At 48.2% G+C, this 18911-nt stretch overlaps 1 protein-coding gene across 1 annotated transcript in view; it reads left to right on the forward strand.

Moving 5' to 3' along the window:
* LOC102000205 (WD repeat-containing protein 49-like) overlaps positions 1 to 18911 on the forward strand; it is a 58480-nt gene that overhangs the window by 9452 nt on the left and 30117 nt on the right. The window contains exons 3-5 of the mRNA XM_005344737.1: positions 6784 to 7027; positions 9546 to 9651; positions 17857 to 18008. Of these exons, the coding sequence (XP_005344794.1) occupies positions 6784 to 7027; positions 9546 to 9651; positions 17857 to 18008 (502 nt within the window). The remainder of the gene's footprint in view (positions 1 to 6783; positions 7028 to 9545; positions 9652 to 17856; positions 18009 to 18911) is intronic.

An 18911-nucleotide genomic window follows, 5' to 3' on the forward strand; every position in this document is an offset into this window, starting at 1 on the left:
CTCTCTCTCTCTCTCACACACACACACACACACACACACACACACACACACACACACACTTCTACCACCATGGCATCCCTCATGTTATAGTGTACCTGCTGTAGTTAGATTTCTGTTGCTGTAATGAAACACCATGACCGAAACAACTTGGGGACTTCACTTTATAGCTTCCAGTCCATCACAAAGGGACATGTGGTAGGACAGGAACTCAAACAGGAGCCTAGAGGCAGCAACTGACACAGAATCATGGAGGAGCCTTGCTTACTGGCTTGCTCTTCAGGCTCAGATTCTCATATTCGGTGTGGTGGTTTGAAAGAAAATGACCCCCTAAAGGGAGTGGCACTCTTAGGAGGTGTGGCCTTGTTGGAGGAAGTGTGTCACTGCGGGGGTGGGCTTTGAGGTCTCTTTTGCTCAAGTTTCCCTCAGTGTGACTTTCTGTTGGCTGCAAGATGCAGCACTCTCAGCTCCAGCACCACATCTGCCTGCACCTGCACCCCCCATGCTCTCCATCATGACGACAATGGACTAAACCTCTGAAACGGTAAGCGAGCCACTTCCGCTAAATGTTTCCTTTGTAAGAGTTGCCGTGGTCACGATGTCTCTTTACAGCAATTAGAAACCCAAGCTAAGACATTTGGCTACCTTTCTCCTACAGCCCAGGATCCCCTGCCCAAGGATGGCACTGCCTACGGTGCACACTGGGCCCTCCTGCATCAATTATTTTTTTTAATTATTTATTTATTATGTATACAATATTCTGTCTGTATGCCTGAAGGCCAGAAGAGGGCGCCAGACCTCTTTACAGATAGTTGTGAGCCACCATGTGGTTGCTGTGAATTGAACTCAGGACCTTTGGAAGAGCAGGCAGTGCTCTTAACCACTGAGCCATCTCTCCAGCCCCCAATGCCTCACAGCCTTTAACCCCCAGGCCAATCTGATGGAGGTGTTATTCCCAGTTGAAGTTGCCTCTTCCCACATGATTCTAGCTCATGTCAAGTTGAATAAAAAAACAAACAAACTTATAAAAAAAAAAAGACAACTAACCAGATCAGCACCTAAGAGAGCCCTCACCAGAGGCTGAATGGATGATGGGCTAGCTGATCCTAGACATTAAACCTTCAAAACTGTGATGTAAACAAACCTCTGGCATGTGGTGGATAGAATTGTTATGGTGCTGGGGTACCAAGTTGGAAGCAGGGAAACTATGAGATGCTTCAAGCCACTTAGAGAAGCAAAGACAGCCATCCCTAGTGGAAGCAAGAGATGACCCTGGTGGAAGGTGATCACATTCCCGGTGCCTCAGGCACATAGTGTCAACAGGTCAGATGTTGGCTGTAAGAGAGAAGACTCATGGGTGACTGTTTGTTGACATGAGCATCTTGAAAGATGGGCTTTGCCCTAACTAAGGTGGGAAAGATGGCACTGGCAAAAGAAGCTGTCACATCCCCTGAGGTCCCTTGATTTATTCTTTTCTCGTGATTTCTATGATGAAATGCCATGACCAAAAGTAACTTGCAGAAGAAAGGATTTATTTGGCTTACATGTCCTGATTACAGTCCATCACTGATAGAAGTAAAAGTAGGAACTCAAGCAGGGCTGGAACTTAGAGGCAGGAACTGAAGCAGAGGCCATGGAGGGGTGCTACTTGCTAGTTTGTTCTCCTCGGCTTACTCAGCCTGCTTTCTTATAGAACCCAGGGCCATCAGCCCAGGAGTGGCACCACCCATAGCCACTTGGGCCCTTCTACGTCAATCATCAATAAGAAACTGCCTACAGGCCAATCTTGCAGGGGCATTTTCACGACTGAGTTTTCCTCTTTCTGAATGACTATAGCTTGTGTCAAGTTGGCCAAAACGAATCCGTGTAACTGCCGAGGCCCCATCTCACTTAGAATGAAAGCCAAAGTTTGTAGGGCTCTGCGTGACTGAACCCAAACCCTTGCCCTCTGGTTCCGTCTATTTCCACCCTTGCACCCTCTTGCAGCCACACTGATTCTCTTGGCAGCGTTTGGGACTAGGTTTTCCTCTTCCTACAAATGCTCACCTAGCTTATTCCACGTCTCAACCCCTGGCTCATCTGTTACTTCTCTGCCACTTTGTCATAAACGGGAACTGCCTATCCCCCTACTCCCAGCCTTCCTTGCGGGTTTAGTTAGGGTTTCTATGGCTGTGAAGAGACGCCATGACCTCGGCAACTCTTACAAAGGAAAACACTTAATTAAGGTGGCCGTTTATGGTTTCAGAGGTCTAGTCCATTATCATCCTATTAGGGAGCATGGCAGCGGGGATATGGTGGCCTGCCAGCAGATATGGTGCTGGCTACATCTTGACCAGAAGGCAACAGGAAGGGCACTCAGACACTGGGCAATATCTTGGGTATAGGAAACCTCACACTCCGCTCCCACAGTGACACATTTCCTCCAACAAGGCCACACCTGCTCCAACAAAGCCACACCTCCTAATAGCAGCACCACTCCCTAGGAGCTTATGGGGGCCAGTGACATTCAAACTACTACACTTGCCTTGGTCTTCCTGTAGATGGAGTTTTTCTGTGTTTTGCTTCCCAAATAACAAACACAGAAACTTAATATTACTTATATGTGCTTGACCGATAGCTCAGGCTCATAACTAGCTAACTCTTACATTTAAATTAACCCCTATTTCTTATCTATGCTTTGCCACATGGCTTGGTACCTTTTTCCAGTAAGGCATTCCCATCTTGCTTCTCCCTGCATCTCCCTGTGACTCCCCTGGCTTGCCCTTCTTCAACCCAGCATCCTTAGTTTGGTCACCCCACCTATACTTCCTGATTGGCTACTGACTTTTATTAAACCAGTTTGAGTGACGAATTTTTACAGTGTACAAGAGGACTGATTATTCCACAGCATCTTCCCTTGTTTGCATACACGGATCCAGCCCCTTTTGGATATGTTTTTTGTGTTCTTGATAATCTATCGCCCCTTAGTGCTGGGATTTCTTGACTGTATCATCCATCGTTAGCACCCAAAGGCTTAGGATGGCGTCTAGCTTCTAACAAACAGGTGCTTAGCAAATATTTGTCAAGTGGGTGCATTTGCGAAGCCAGAATTCAAAACCATGTCTATCTCTCATCCCGTGCTCTGAAGTGTCACGCACTCGGGCAATCAGAGGACTAAGGCAACAGCCTTGTCTAATGTTTTTCTCACGTGTCATTGTCCCTACAGCACTCCACCTCCCCAAATTCCAGGCTATCCATGCGCTTCACAGTGCCTGCAGATGGCTACTGGGTGTGAGTGTATGATGTGCACACGCACACACCTGGCACCAGCTTTTGCTCCTTGGGAGCAGCCAGACAGTCACAGCCTCATCACGGAGGAAATTCTTCCATTCCTAAGACTCCCTGTTACCCCTTTAGGCAAAGAGGTCTTGGACAGAGCCTGAAGGCCCTTCCTTTATATACTTGGGGGGAGGTGTTGAAGCTTGCCTTATGGTCAACTGCGTATTCCCAGGTAGACAGACCTTATGAAAAAGGAACGCTGTGCTGCCTGTGAGTACCTCGGTTAACTGTCAGGCTGCTAGCGCCGTCCATCTTGCTGTTTATTTAAAGCAGGAATGCCTAGCCCCATTTCTGTCGTTAATGAATATGCAAAGGGAAGCATATCTTGGCTAAGGCCACAGGCAACTCAGGGCTGGATTGCTCAGGAGTGTCTTGTCTCCCACAAACAGGATCAGGGCTCTGATTTGTGACCTCCACATCCGTGGGGTACCTGATGTGGTGAGGAAAGTCTTGAAGAGCAAGGGGCGAAACACTGAGCAGGGTACGTAAAAGAAGTCTCAAAATGCAGCTGGACTGGGAGGAGGCAAGGGCTGACCTGGAGCACGTTCACCGGGCTGCTGGCACCACAACGAGCCTGCGGCTGTGGCAGCATCTGGGGTCAGCCTGATGCGAAGATCATAGAGGAAAATCAGTCTCACTTCCTCCAGCACCCTCGTCCCTGAAGACTTGCCTGCCAGCTAAGGAGCCGGGGATCTGAACCGGCACTGGATCTGCTCTCGGTTTCCATGGCGACCACTTAAACTTTTCATCATCCTTCCTTCAGACCTTGGAGAAGAGCTATGCTCTCTGGTTCCCATGGCAACCACTTAAACGGGCATCCTTGTCTGGCTCTATTGGAAGAGAGTCACTAGAGTTCATGCAAATGAACTTGAATTACTCTCTTTTTATTTGGGAAATAAAATAAAATTCAAATAAAGTACCACACCTGCTCAGAAGTTTCAGAACTGGCTTCAAAACAAGAAGGGTGAGCAACAAACCTGTCAAGCTGCTGTTTGAGGCGGGTACACCGTGTCTCTTTGACTCTTAAACGTGCTCACCCAGAGCCTCTGGTTAGTTCTGCCATCTTACAAGGGGGGAGGGGTAGACAGCTTCTCTACCCAGTGCAGGCTTTCCCTATTATGGAGGGTCACATACGACCCTCATCTTAGTTCTCTGTTAATATATCACCCCAGACTTGGGTGACAGCCGTGAATCATATGAAGATCATATACAAGCTGCCCAGCGCTTCTCCGAGTTCTCTCGCAGGACTCCCAGAATGGATGGCTGGCGTTCTCAACTTTGAGGCTTTGGGCCAGGCGAAATAAAAGAGCTCCAGAGAAGTGAGGAGGAAAATGGAGGATGCCCTGTCTACATGTTTAGACACATCTCTGAACTCCATTGCGGGGATGTTTTTCCCAAACTAGAGATGCCAAGAGGCAGAACAGCGGCAATGTTGAAAACGACAGGTTCCCGCCACAGAGACTTCCCGGTTCTCCTGAGGACTCAGCCTGTGGCAGAGTCGAACCTGAGCCCGGTCTGCTGAGAGGAGCAGTCCATGCCCTTGAAGACGGAGCCTGCGTTAGACTGATGGAGCGTTGAGAATGGCACATCCTTCTTCCTGATTCTTGGGAAAGTGTTGACCTTGTAAGCCATAGTAACGGACACAACACGCAGACAGCCTACCCTAGCCCAACGGAGTCACCAGCAACGAGTGGGGAGCTGAATGTTATTCTCCAGCCTTCTTTCTCCAAAGGTCTTCTGAGTCACGTGGAACACAGCGGAGATGAAGGGGAATCCAGGTTGCAGAAAGCAGGGACCCTGCTGAGTGTATTGAGGACCCTCTTTCTTCATCCTGAGGTCAGAGCCGGGCTGGAAACCCACAGGAGGACATTGATGCCACCATTTGGAACCTATTGTTGAGGAGATTCTTATATCAACCAATCATCAGTCCAAGTCAGTGTAGGAAACAATTGCCTGGTTTCCTGATGGAGCCAATGGACACTCAGCGCCTACAGTGTAGCTTCAGGCCGTCCTGAGCTCAGTGCTTCCTTCTGCCATTTTCGTTGTAATTTTTTAAATTAGTTTTTATGTATGTGGGTGTTTTGTCTACCTATTGTATGTGCACCATGTTTCTTTCATGTCTTGTGGAGGTCGGAGAGGGCATCAGAGTCCTGGAACTGGAGCTCCAGATGATCATGAGCCACTGTCTTAGTTAGGGTTTCTATCGCTGCGGAAAGACACCACGACCACAGCAACTCTTACAAAGGGAGACATTTAATTGAGGTGGCAGTTTAAAGTTTCAGAGGGTCACTCCCTTATCGTCACAGTGGGACATGGCAGTGTGCAGACACTGCTGGAGAAGGCTCTGCTCCATGTGGATATGGAAAGTAGACTGTCACACTGAGCGAAACTTGAGCCCAAGAGAGCTCAAAGCCCAACCTCACGGTGACGCACTTCCTCCAACAAGGCCACGCCTACTTCAACAAGGCCACACCTCCTAAGAGTGCCACTCCTTTTAGGAGCCATTTTTTTTTTCAAACTGCCATATTCCACTCCTTGGTCCCCAAAGGCATGTAGCCATATCATAATGCAAAAACGCATTCAGTTCAACCTCAAAATTCCCATAGTCTATGCGAGTCTCAAACTTATTTAAAAGTCTAAAGTTCAAAGTCTCTTCTGAGATTCATGTAATCTCTTAACTGTGATCACCTGTAAAAATCAAAATCAAAAAACAGATCACATGCTTCCAACATATAATGGCACGGGATATACATTACCATTCCAAAACGTAGGGAGCAGAGCATAAAGAGGAAATTTTGGAGCAAAGCAAGACCAAAAACCAGCAGGGCAAACCCCAAACTCTGCGTCTCCATGTCTGATGTCAAAACGTTCTTCAGCTCTCCAACTCCTTTCAGCTTTGTTTGACTGCAACACGCTTCTTTCGCTTGGGCTGATTCCATTCCCTGTTAGCAGCACGTGTTGGTAGGTATCCCATGGCTCTGGCATCATCTCCCAACATCTTGGGGTCTCCAAGGCAACGTGGATGCTGGGAATCGTACTCTGGTCCTCTGACTCTTGGGTGCTGAGCCATCTCTCACGTTTTCTGAATGGCAGGTGTCCTCTGCTTTCTCGATAAGATGAGGTGGGGATGGGTGTGCTTGCGTCGCTGAGTTTCTGAAAGACTCAAATAAAAGCACCGCTGGCGAGGCCGTGCCGCAGGCGATGAAAGCCTAGAAGGCAAACGGCCTTCATGCTACCTCTGCCATCCCAGAGGTTTCATGTCCCTTTTAGAAAAGTGAGAAGAGTCTTTTGTTACTCAACGTCACCTTTATTTTCAGGCTGTCTGGAATTTAACCCTGGGGATAAAAGAAAATACCAGTGTCGTTACCGAGAACAAGTCTGGGGCCTTAACAAAAACAGCAGGCCGTCAGGGAATTGAGCGATTGCATTAAGAGACTGTGTCTTGTTTTCCTGTGAATATTTTTTTAGGGTTCGCTATGGGAGCGACAAACGTGAAGAAAAAGCTAGAAGAAATAAGGAATGTTGGAAAGACTGTCAAGAAGGGGAAAAGCTCAGCATCGCTTGCTGTGCCCCGAAGGCGGGCAGAATGTGATCACACTGTGTTCAGCATCCATAAGGGAGTCAAGGCGTTCTCCTTCTGTAGGGAAAAAAACCTGCTGGTGACAGGAGGGATGGATCGACTCGTCAGGGTCTGGAATCCTTATCTGCCTGGGTAAGTTGTCTTTCTCCTACCAGGAGCACCCCTGGTGTCGCCAAGTAAATGGGAATGTGACTGGGGGGTTCCATGTGAGGATCTCTGAAAAGTCCCTGTCCAAAATTAGTCTCTCCACACAGAGCCCGGGACGTTTCTGCTTCTAAGCCTCTAAAAGTTCACTACAGAGGCTGCTAGAAAGATGGCTCAGTGGTTAAGAGCAGTGGCTCCTTGTCCGGAGGACCCGGGTTCTATTCCTAGTACACACATGATTGCTCAAAATCGTCTAAAAAAAAAGTCCCATGGGATCCAGCTTCCTCTTCTGGTCTTCACATACATGGTGCACAGATACACGTGCCAGTAAAACATCCATATGCAAAAAAATATTTAAAACTTTTTCATTGTAGCTGTTGTGAAATATAAATCCCAGCAGGACACAGTGGCCATTCATATAATGCCTGCACTTTGGAAAGTGAATCATGACTTCAAGGCTAAGGCCAGCCTGGGCTACATAGAGAGACTGCGTCTCAAACAAAACAAAACAAAACAAATGTAAATAATTTCCAATGACACAGAGACTATGGGATGTCATTTACCCGGATCTCAGTGTGACTCCCCCCGTCTGACAGTGTCTTGCCTTTAAGGGGCCATGATCAGCTGCAGAGTCACTGGAGTTTTTACATGCAATGAGTGCAAGCTTCGTGTGGCTTCACAGCAGCGGCCCAGTGTCCTCCTGAGGTCACGGGCTTCAGTCCCATGAGATTGGATAGCTCTATCATGCCTCTGTAACCATACAGAGTTAACGTAAGAGAACTGGAATTGACATGACAGAAAGCCACAGCTGGTCTGTAAGGAGCTGGGTCCACTGGCTGTCCATGGCTATCTCCCCCTCAGTGAGACACTGTCATATGCTCTGGACCAGGCCTGCCCTGCACACAGTAGGCCCTTCTGAGCAGGCCCCCAGAAACACTCCAGTGTTTCATTTACATGTGTGTGGTGTGCGCTCCTGCGTATGCTTTTTGGCGTGTCTCCTGCGAGTGCTCGTGCACGTGTGTGTGGTCACCTGAGGCTGACACTGAGACTTGTGCTGGCTTAGATTTTTGTCACCTTGACATAAACTAGAGTCACCTGAGGAAAAGGAACCTCGATCAAGAAAATGCCCTCATCCGTGATGGAGTGCGTGACCTGGGAGCTGTAAGCCCAAATAAACCCTTTCCTCCCCAAATTGCTTTTGGTTGCCAATGCTTATCACAGCATCAGAAAGCCAAGACATGGGTCTTCTCTTCAGCCACCCTCTACCTTCTTCATCCCAGCACAGTCTCTCAGTCAAATCCTCTGTCTCTGCCTTCTTAGCGCTGGAACTACAAGCAGGCTGCCACTTCCATTCAACATTTCTGTGGGTTCTGGGCATCTGAACTCCATTAGTCACGCCTGCTGCTTGCACAGCAAGTGCTGTATCCACTGAGCCATCTCTCCAGTTCTACCTTCTTGATTATATATTGAGATCTACTGTGTAGTGTAACTCTGTAATCCATCCAGCATCTGTCCTTGCTGGCCCTTGCATAGAGTCCACTGATCAATGATGCTCCGGAGCCCGGAGAAGGAAGGACAGAGTCAGAGTCCCACAGGCAGGCCTGTCATTTCCCAGAGACATGATGCGAACAGGGGGTGGGAAGTAGGGTACCTACTTGACCTTTGAGTTTGGGTAAGCACAAATCACATCGGCTATGCCCAGGTTGCTGTCTGGGTCACTCTCTTTGGCATCTGTGGAGACCCACAAGGTGACCCGGTTCCCATCCATGGCACAGGTAATAACCAGGACTGTAAGGCACAGTGGGTAAGTGTATTGAATCTGGCTGTGCCTCTGTGACTCCCCAGCCAGGAGCTTCTCTTAACCACCTGCAACAGACTTAATTTTCCCATGTATAATGGTGACAAGATGCTCACCCTCTGGGGTAATAACAAAGATAAAAAACAATAACAAGGCTGAGAGCAATGCAATAATAATAAAAAGACATAATAAAAATGAAAAGCAGGTTTCTGCCTGCTTCTGTTACGGTTAGAAATAGGTATGTGCTCTCTGCCTTAGCCTCAGCCAGGCTTCTTTTCTCTCCATATCTTGACCCTCCCGGAGGACCCAGCCACGATGTCCCTCAAGGTCGCTTTAAAATAGCTTTCTATTGCAGAGCCCAGATTTGAACGCTGTTCCCTCGGGCGGGCCTGTGTGTCCCGGCATCCATGGCAGTCCCACCTCAGACCCTTCCTTGCCTGTTCCTTTTATGCAGCTGTTGTTAACAGCTGGAGAAGCAGAGCCCCAGGCTTCTGCTCACCCCGAGGTCTGTTGCTAAAACCGCTTATTATTTTGCCTCAGTCCTTTTATTACACGAAATATATACTTGTGTAATATCAGAGGGAAGCAGAAGCCTCCTCCAGGCTGAATAGAACTGCCAGATCCAGGCCAAGCCGAGCTGCATTTTACAAAGAGGAACAGAAACAGCAGACAGAATGGCTTTGTGCTCATTTGTTCTTTTCTTTCTAGAAAGCCAACAGGTGTGCTGAGAGGCCACACGGCTCCTGTGGTATATGTACACATATCTCTGGAAGAAAGCAAAGTGTTTTCCATGTCTGCTGACAACACTGTCAAGGTCTGTCCCTCCCCCGCTTTAATGCATGCATCCTTCAGGCAGGTTTTATTTATTTGTTTGTTTGTTTACTTGCTTGCTTATTTTTGAAATATGGTCTCCCACTGTAGTCCAGAATGGCCTGGAACTCTCCCTGCCTTAACCTCCCAAGCAATTTGCTCATCTCCATCTTTGGCAGTGTGAGGGGCTCTGCCTTGGCAAAGGTTCATGCAGGGTTTCGATGTGTGCATTTGCTTCAGGAGCAGTGTGTATATATGTGTTTGTCTCTGTGTGCCGACATAAGTGTCTGTGTGTGTCCCTGTGCATGTGTATGTTTTTGTGTATATATGCATGTACATGTATGTGTTTGGGTATTTGTGGATGTGTGTCTGTGTGTGAGTCTGTGCACACGTGCACAGCAGTTGATTGTTGTAAACTCTCCATGTCGGTGCTTGGGGCCATATGTAGCCCTTCCAGCATGTGGGCCCTGCCCGTACACAGCCCAGAGAGCTCCTTGTCCCAATCATTTCCCCTTGTGTCTGGAAGCTAGATAAATAGAACTGGGAATTCAGCCCTGGCCATCAGTGGCTAGCTCTTATTTTGCAATACACGCCGGATATGTGCCTTCCTGAAATGCTACCCAGGAGCCTCAGAACTTAAACATTTCTGACCTAGATGGAGGCAGTGACATCATGGTTTGGCTTTGTTTGCCTTCATATACTGAACATCCTGTCTACGCCTAAGACTTGGTCATCCCCTGACCTCTGCAGTGTGCTGGGTAGTTTTTTGTTGTTGTTGTTTTGTTTTGATTTTAATGCAAAAAACAGTCTGACTGGCTCCTTTCCTCCATCATTACTCTTGTTTCTTCAGAGGATAAGACCGGGCTTCACAGCCCATCTGCCTACTGGGCTGTAGGGGGACACAGGGTAGGAATTTGGACTAAATTATAGGAGGTGGGGGATCCTGTTCAGAGAGAGAGAGAAAGGGAGGGGGGAGAGGAAGAGGGAGAGTAGGGAGAGGAAGGGATTTATGACCTTGAGTTAGGCATTAGTTTCTAAGAAATGACACCAGAAGTTCAAGAAACAAAAGAAATTAGATTAGGTTTTGTCACAATTAGAAACGTCTGTACTTCATAGGGCATCATTAATATGAGAAATAGATTAACTTACACAATGGAGGGGATATTGCAAACCATATGCTGATAAGGAATTTGCATCAAGAATATAAAGAACTTTCAGTGCCTAGTTACAAAAATATTGATAGCCAATTGAAACATGGACAGAAGATTTGAGAAGACACTTCCTCAAAAGTGGCCAATCATGGCATATGGTGCTCAGCACCATAGGGAAATAAAAACCAAAATCCCAATAAGATATCACTTCATGAGGATAGGTAAAATTTAAAAAAAAAATAGCAGAGGACGATATGGTATGCTGACAGAATGAGAAGAAATTGAAACCTCTATCTATTGGTATCAAAAAAATGCCATTTTTAAAAAAAATCATCTTATCAGTTCTTGAGTGGTAAATAGTTAACATATGACTCAGAGCTCCCACCCCAAGAGAATTAAAGGCATGCATTCCTCAAGAATGTCCTTATCAGTGCATATAATAGCTTTATTTGTCATAGTTAAAAGGTAGATGCAACTCAAGTGTCCAGCAACTAATAAATGGTAAAAAAATAAAATAAAAGCAGTGCGTGTGAGAGCAAAAGAACGAACCCCTGGTCCACGTTCTGACCTGGGTGAACCTGACAGGCGTGATGTGAGGTAAAAGTCATCAAAGCCACATATTGTCTTGTTTCTTCCCTTTGTATGAAACGTCCAGAAGAAACCAGGAACCGAAGTGTGGACAGAATACAGAATGGCTGACAGTGGGCATGGGGGTCCTGAAGGGGCTGATGGGATGCCCTGGCTGTGCCCTGGTCATTGCTCTGAAACTCGGTGACTGTGCTGAAATCCCCTGAATTGAACATTCAAAGTGTGAATTTTGTGATATGCGAGTCACATTTCAATAAAGAAGTTTTTAAGGGAGTGAGGCCAGAGAGGACTCAAGAGTGACACCAAGATTTGGAATCTAAGCCAAACTCAGAGACAGGGAATGTGGCAAACAGGGGGCCTTAAGACCAGGAGCACTGCTTTGGTTGTGTTGGACAGGGTCAGCCCGAGCTTAGGGGTGTGGCCAGGACTGGTGACATAAAATGGGGCGTTGTTAGCGGTTAGATAGACTCTTCAGCTCTGGACTGAACAAGAGGACAACAAGAGGAAGAGGAAGAGTGAGCAGAGAGAGCAAAAGTCTGCCGAAGATATGTGCCAGGCCAGTGATGTGGTCCGAGACGGTCCCCACACAGTGAGCAGGGTCCATCCTGCAGAGAGACAGGAAGTGGGCCTTTACACAACGAGTGTGGAGACCACAGCCGGTGCTATCGCTGGGGCCCGACGGCAAGCAGTTCAGTTCTCTGAGCAAACTTGGTTAAAATGAGGAGATTGATGAACGCCACTGTTTGATTTGTTTTGGAAATCAAATTCACCTGAAGGCTTCATCCAAAGTCCCCGTGTGGAGGACTCCGAGTTTTTAATGAGCTTTTCTTTCTCCCCGTTGACTTTTGCGGCTCTTGGAGAATCATAATTTTGTATGTGGGGACATGTCTTCCGTCCTATTTTCTTTCCTCATCGCCTCTCGGTTTTCTTCCAATCTCAACTTGTGATTACAAGATTAGCATCTCGCCGGTGATGAGTCAGGCATATTGAATAGCTTCCCAATGTGTGTTTAAAATACATTGAAGTCCCATCTTGGAAATATGGTGCGTGAGTTATTTCAGACTGCACTATTCCTATCGAATAACAGCTAATCAACTAGGCGCCAAATAGCTCGATTCCCAGCATGCCTGAGCACATAGTCTTCATTCTTTGAATTATTTTTCAGCCCAAATATTTTACTCCTCCAAATCATGGGGACATACAAACATTTCAGGAGGCTGCTGGCTTCTGGCATTCTCTAACGGGGAATAAAGTGACAGATTCAGATTGCCTTTTTCACTTGGAAGTCTCTATACATGTGACGTCACGAGCCACGAACAGGAATTAGAATTCAGGGAAAGTTAATTTTTCTAAGGAAGGTAGCGTGGCATCCTAGCTAGCATAACACAGAAAGCTCTCTTAAGCACATTCCAGGTTTTCCCCTGACTAAGAGAATAGGTTTCTTTCTGTCCGTTTTAACCCAGTGCCAGTGATTCTGTAAGCAACCGCTCCCATTTGAGGGCTGGCATCTCTCCAGTCAGGGGCCCTGCCTCTTCATCCAATGTCAAGAGGTAGGTAGATAAAGAGGGACTTGCCGCCTGGAACTTCAACCACTCTTCTCACAGTCCGTGCCAAGTTCACGGCCGTGATGGGCGAGTGGGCAGTGGCGCATGTCTGAGTTGGCCACCCTTCTGCCAGCAACAGTTCTGCAAATGGATGAAGATGTGCGGATTTGGGAGAGGGCGGGTGACAGAAAGCTTCAGAGACAGCCTGGCGTTTAAACTCAGAAATCACAAGCCAGGTGCTTGGGGCGAAGCACTCAGTCCTCCTGAAATAACTTAGTTCTGGAGTTGTTTACTCCTTCCCAAGATGGGAGAAAGACCCACCATGTAGAGTAATTGTCCCTCTGAAAAGCCACGCATAGACTGGGCTCAGTGCACCGTGGTTTACTCTGTGAGACTGATGTCAGCCGAGGAGACATGGGTGGAAGTCAGTAGGGTGTGCGCCACGGAGGACTTGTTGGCCGCAGAACTCGTCACTGGGTGACCGGGTGAGCAGCAGGAGATGCTGAGGTCCTGCTTACCGCAGAGAGCTGTTCTCCTTCAAATATCACCTGTGCTCACAGTGGCTGTTTTTAGTTGGGGAATTCGATGCCAATTCGATGTCAGTCTATATGTCTACGGACTAAGTGTCTCCGCACCTTTCCTTCATGACTTTTCATCCTACCTGAAATGACTTTTCCCAGATTCCAGAATTCCCTTTGTCCACCTTGGGAACCATTTCCTAGTGCTATAACAAAATACCCGAGACAAACCAATTTACCAAAGAGCCCAGGTTAGTTTAGTTCATGGTTCTAAGGCTAGGAAACCCAAGAGCAAGACACTGGCCTCTAATTGGGGTCTTCTTGCTGTGTCAGTATAGTTAAGAGGCAGCACATGGTCAGGCAGGGCAAATGTGCTAGCTTGGGTCTCCCCCTTTACTTTTCAATACAGTTTAGATGCCCAGCAGGGAGCCCATGGTCCTGCACATGCTAGGCAGGTACCACCAAGCTATACCCCCTAGTTCTGCCTTTCTCTTCTCATGGAGCCACTAACTCCATCATGGGAGCCCTGTCCTCATGATCTCACCGAATCCCAGTTGCCTACCTTTAGATACTGTTAACATATAAACTTAGGGGCTGAGCTTGCAGTAGAGACTTTGGGAAGTGTGTTCAAATCATGGCACCTCGGGCCAGAAAGTGAGAAGAGATCATTGAGCCAAGTCTTCGGGCAACAGGGGAGCTTGTAACAAATGTGCGGGTCAGCTTTCCAGCCAGCAAGATGAGAGAGGGGAGGGGCTGCCCCTTCTGCAAGCGACTCTTGGGATCGCCCTTTCCACGGGGTGTCAGTGCTGGGGCCCACGCTGACTTCACAGGCGTCACAGACCCACACGGATCCAGGCACGACCAGTTTCGACCAGTTTGCTAGGAGCTCAGAGAGCGGATGGAAAATAAGCAGAGTGTAAAGGCAAAGGATTAGAGTGCAGCTTACAAGACAGACTTCAAAGGGCTAGCGTTTGGCAACGGAGCCAAGGAGAAGACAAAGCTCTGCCCTGCCCAGGCTCATGAGCTCACTCGTGTTAGATTTTCCTGTTTGGGCTACTTCTTAGCCTGTAAATTCATAACTTTACTTGGAGCCAACGGATAACATGTGCCTCCCAAAGCTGGCTTACAAGAGCACTAGTTTGAGGCCGGAGAGATGGCTCAGTGGTTAGGAACATGTGTTGTTCGTGTAGAGGATCTGAGTTCAATTCCCAGCATCCACATCAGGCAGCTTACAACGGCTTGTAACTTCAGCTCCAGGGGGTGCCCCTCACCCAGGAGCATGCACATACATAGACATACGTACATGTTTATGTAGAGGCCTAGTAACCTGCACAGAACTATTGGGAGGTGGTGGAAACTCTAAGAAGTGGAGCCTAGTGGGAGCTCTTCAGGCTATTGGGAGCCTGGTCTGGAAGGGGACACTGAGACCTTGTCCCCCTCCTTGTTCTCTTGCTACCTGGCCGTAGGGTGAGCAGGTCTCTGTGCCCTTCCCCCTCTCCCGTGCCCTGCCAATGAGGCACTGCTTTGCTGCAGGCCTCAAAGCAGCAAGGCCACCATTACTATGGATTGGATTCTCTGGACATATGAGTCAAAAGAGACCTTTTCTGTAGTGATATTTTGTTTATGATCTAACAAATAAAGCTTGCCTGAAGATCAGAGTGCGGAGCTAAGCCACTAGTTAGCCAAGAGGCCAGGAAGTGGTGGCACACAGCTTTAATCCCAACACTCCGGAAGACAGAGGCAGATGGCATCTCTGTGAGTTCAAGGCCACCCTGGGCTACATGAAATTGAATCTGTCTAACCGAGAAATAAAGCCCGCACAAAGGTGATCCTAGCACTTGGGGTTACACGCCTTTAATCCCAGCACTAGGGAGGTGGAGACAGAGGAATATGGCTGGGAGGGGAGAGGACTGTAACATGAGAGGAGGCAGGAGCTCAGTCTGAGGATTCTGCATCTCAGTCTGAGATGCAGTCTTGAGGCTTCATAGAGACAGCAGCAGTCTGAGGATTTGTAGAGACAGGATTGCCCCTTTTGTCTGAGCCTCTGTAGAGGTAAGAACTCTCTAGAGGTTTGCTGCTCTGCTCCTCTGACCTTTCAGCATTAACCCCTCTATCTGACTCTGAGTTTTTATTATTAAGATCAATTAGAATCCGTGTTGCACCTTTCCTCTATCTAAGGTTAGTTTTGAAGGTGTTCATAATAGGGATGGAAAAGCTGACTCACACGGTAACCATAGCAAAGCACCAGAGGCAGAGTGGGTTAAATAACAGAAATGTACGAGCTTATGCTATCATTTATAAAAGGGGGTGTGCGGTCCCCTGGCAGGTGGGAGACTGCACAGGGGCGGAGGCGGGTGACCCAAGGCCTCAGTGGGTCCCCGGTAGGTGGGAGACTGCGGCAGGTGGGAGACGGACAGATACGCCATGCAGAGAGAGTTGCGGGTATAGAGTTTATTTAGTGAGTTACGGAGCGTTAAAGGAGGGAGATAAGTGGGAAATGGGGAGAGAAGAGAGAAAGGCAGAAGCTGCCTCTCCAGAAGAAGGGCAGGCAGGCAGACAGACAGACAGAGAGGGAGGGTTGGAGAATAGATGGGAAATCTGCTTGCTTGCTTGCTTGCTTGCTTGCTTGCTTGCTTGCTTGCTTGCTTGCTTGCTTGCTTGGTGGAAGGGCAGGGGATGTTGGGAGTGGGTGAAGCTTGTTTCTTAAAGGGACAGGGTACCCAGGTAACAGACCAAGCCAGCAGATTACAACAGCTTTTAGTTTGGAGGCTAAGAGCCCAAGATCAATGTGTTGGGCGGGTTAGGTCCTTTGGAGGCCTGTGAAAGTGGGTTGGACCCAGGCCCCTGACTACCTCCTGGCAGTCTTGGTCTGGCAGTCCTGGTATTCGTTGGTTGTGGATGGACTGCCCCAATCTCTCCCATCATCTTCATGTGCTGTCTTCCCATTGTGTGTCTCTCTCTAACTCTCCTGTTCTAGCAAAGTCACCCATTGGATTGGAGTCCAGCCTGCTCCCCGATGGCCTCAACCTCATCCACTACTTATAGCTCAACAACCCATTTCCAATTGGAGCCCCATCCTGAGTAACTAGGGTTATTTGCCATTTGCAGGGAGGTTAGCCATTTACCCATAACAACAGGTGAAGGAAACCAGGACTCAAAGCGGTTGACACACTGTGGGTGCCTGTCACCTCACAGGGGACCATTGCCTCTCTGATGGTCATGGTCTCCCCAGTTTTGTGTTTGGCCCAGCCATGCAGCCCTCACCATCTCACAGTCTGCTAACAGAATACCAGCACCATGGCATAATTTACAAGCATAACAGTGGTTGACAGCAGTATTTTTCTCAGCATGTTATACCAATACAATATCTTACTCAATTCTCTAAACACTCTGTTCTTTAGTCAAGTTTCTTAATTTCTCTAAGCAACACTATAAAACAGGCAGCATTTTGTCTCTCTGTTTTACAAACAACACTGAGTGGAAGAGTTAGGAAATTGTGTGGGGCTACCCAGGCACTGGGGGGACCATTTGGTTTCCAGCACAGGTAAATGAACTCTGGGCTGTCGCGCCCTCAAACAACAGCCACACTGGAGTCTGTCCCGTGTATCCTCCAAATATCTGCCCAATGACTGGGTTGGTGGTGGATTCTTGTATTCAGAACTGGGCACAGAGGACTGGAGAGATGGCTCAGTGGTTAGAAGCACTGGCTGCTCTTCCAGAGGACCTGGGTTCAATTCTTCAGTTCCCAGCACCTACATGGCAGCTCACAACTGCCTGTAACTCCAGTTCCAGGGAACCTGACACCCTCATATAGGCAAAATACCAATGCACATTTTGAAAGAAAGAAAGAGAGAGAGAGAGAGAGAGAGAGAGAGAGAGAGAGAGAGAGAGAAAGAAAGAGAGAAAGAAAGAAAGAAAGAAAGAGAAAGAGAACTGGGAACAGGTTTGATTACTATGGTACCACAAATGAGACCCATGACATCAGAGCCTCCTGAAAGCTGGGTCCATGGAGAAGGGGGTGACTGGTCATGTCCTTATGGGAAGAATAGAGCCTTGAAACTCATGGTCACAATGGTCCCTTCTCTCTGATCGCCTTTGACACTCCCGTGATTGAGGGGGAACCAGGGCTGTACGCCTCACTGTCTTCTCCACAACAGTGGAGACGGACTCCTGCCAGCGTTTCGACTTTTCGCAGGGGTGGACATGGGGTAGAGGTTCAGCTTGGCCAAGTCAAGCCAGACCCCACAGCAGGCAACAGCTGCGGAAGCACAGCAGATGTGCAAATCGTAGCACTAGCTGAGCGTGTGACACACGCAGGATTTAGAGTCCGAGGCCAGCCTGGGCTATGCAGGGAGATCCTAGATAGGAAAAGAAGAAAACCTCTTTCTCTCCCCCATCTCCTCCACAGATCTGGGATCTGGAGACCCATGGTTGCTGCTTTACGGCCTCTTCCAAAGCCAGTGGCATCAAGGGAGAACTCTCGGCCTGCCTCTACCTCCCTGGACCTAGAACCCTGTGCGTGGCCACAGATGCCCTGGCTTTTCTTCATCTGAAAGTGGGGTATGAGCTCTCTGTCCTCTGGGCTTTGTTTGCAGAATGTTCTAGAGGGTGCTAGAGAATTCCAGTGGCATGGTCAATGTTCTACTCAATGCTCTACCATTCAGGTCCCAGGCTCTGAACTTGCAGCCCTGGGCCTCTGGCTTTTAGTTTATGTTTGGTGAGGCTCTTTGAACGCCCACACTGGAGTAACCTGCACTATCCAGAAGCGACTTCACCCTGGGCTTATCCTACTCCCCAGCCTCAAGTGTACAGGACACAAAGATTCATTAGATGGGGCAAAAGCCAGAAGCTGAGCAGACAGAGACCCGGGTGTCTGGTATTCCCACAGTGCTGAGCAGACAGAGACCCGGGGGTCTGGTATTCCCACAGTACTGTTGCTTCTGCCCAGCCCCATGTCTTAGACCCCCTATTCATAAAACAAGCCAGCCATACAGGGAGCGCACACCCAACTGACAAGTCAGGGCAGGAATGGGGACCTCTGAGGAGTCCCTTCCCCGGTGCCTGGGCCAGTACTGCCTTGAGAGTAGAGTCTCCTGGATTCCATGTGTATTCTTGTTTCCTTGACACCCCAAAACTCCACCCTAACCCCCAGCTATGGAGTCATTGCCTCCTTGACAAAGAATCTAGTGGCTACTTGCCTCTGGGGGAGGGGCGGTCTTCCGGCTTCTCCCCGCTCCCACCCCCGGATGAGAGGACTGAAAGGAGAGATGGAACCCTACATTAAGAAATAAAACAAGGAAAAAACACATAGAGACACACAGACTGGCTCACACAAATTCCCTACAAACAAAAAGAAAAAAAATGGAAACTATAAAATAAAAACAAAAGACCTGCAGGATAAGAAAAAAGAAAGAAAAATGCCCAGACAAAGCATTGTGGGACAGAGACGCCACTGAGTTTGTT

Source organism: Microtus ochrogaster, chromosome 2, assembly GCF_000317375.1.
Source record: "Microtus ochrogaster isolate Prairie Vole_2 chromosome 2, MicOch1.0, whole genome shotgun sequence".
Lineage (NCBI taxonomy): Eukaryota > Metazoa > Chordata > Mammalia > Rodentia > Cricetidae > Microtus > Microtus ochrogaster.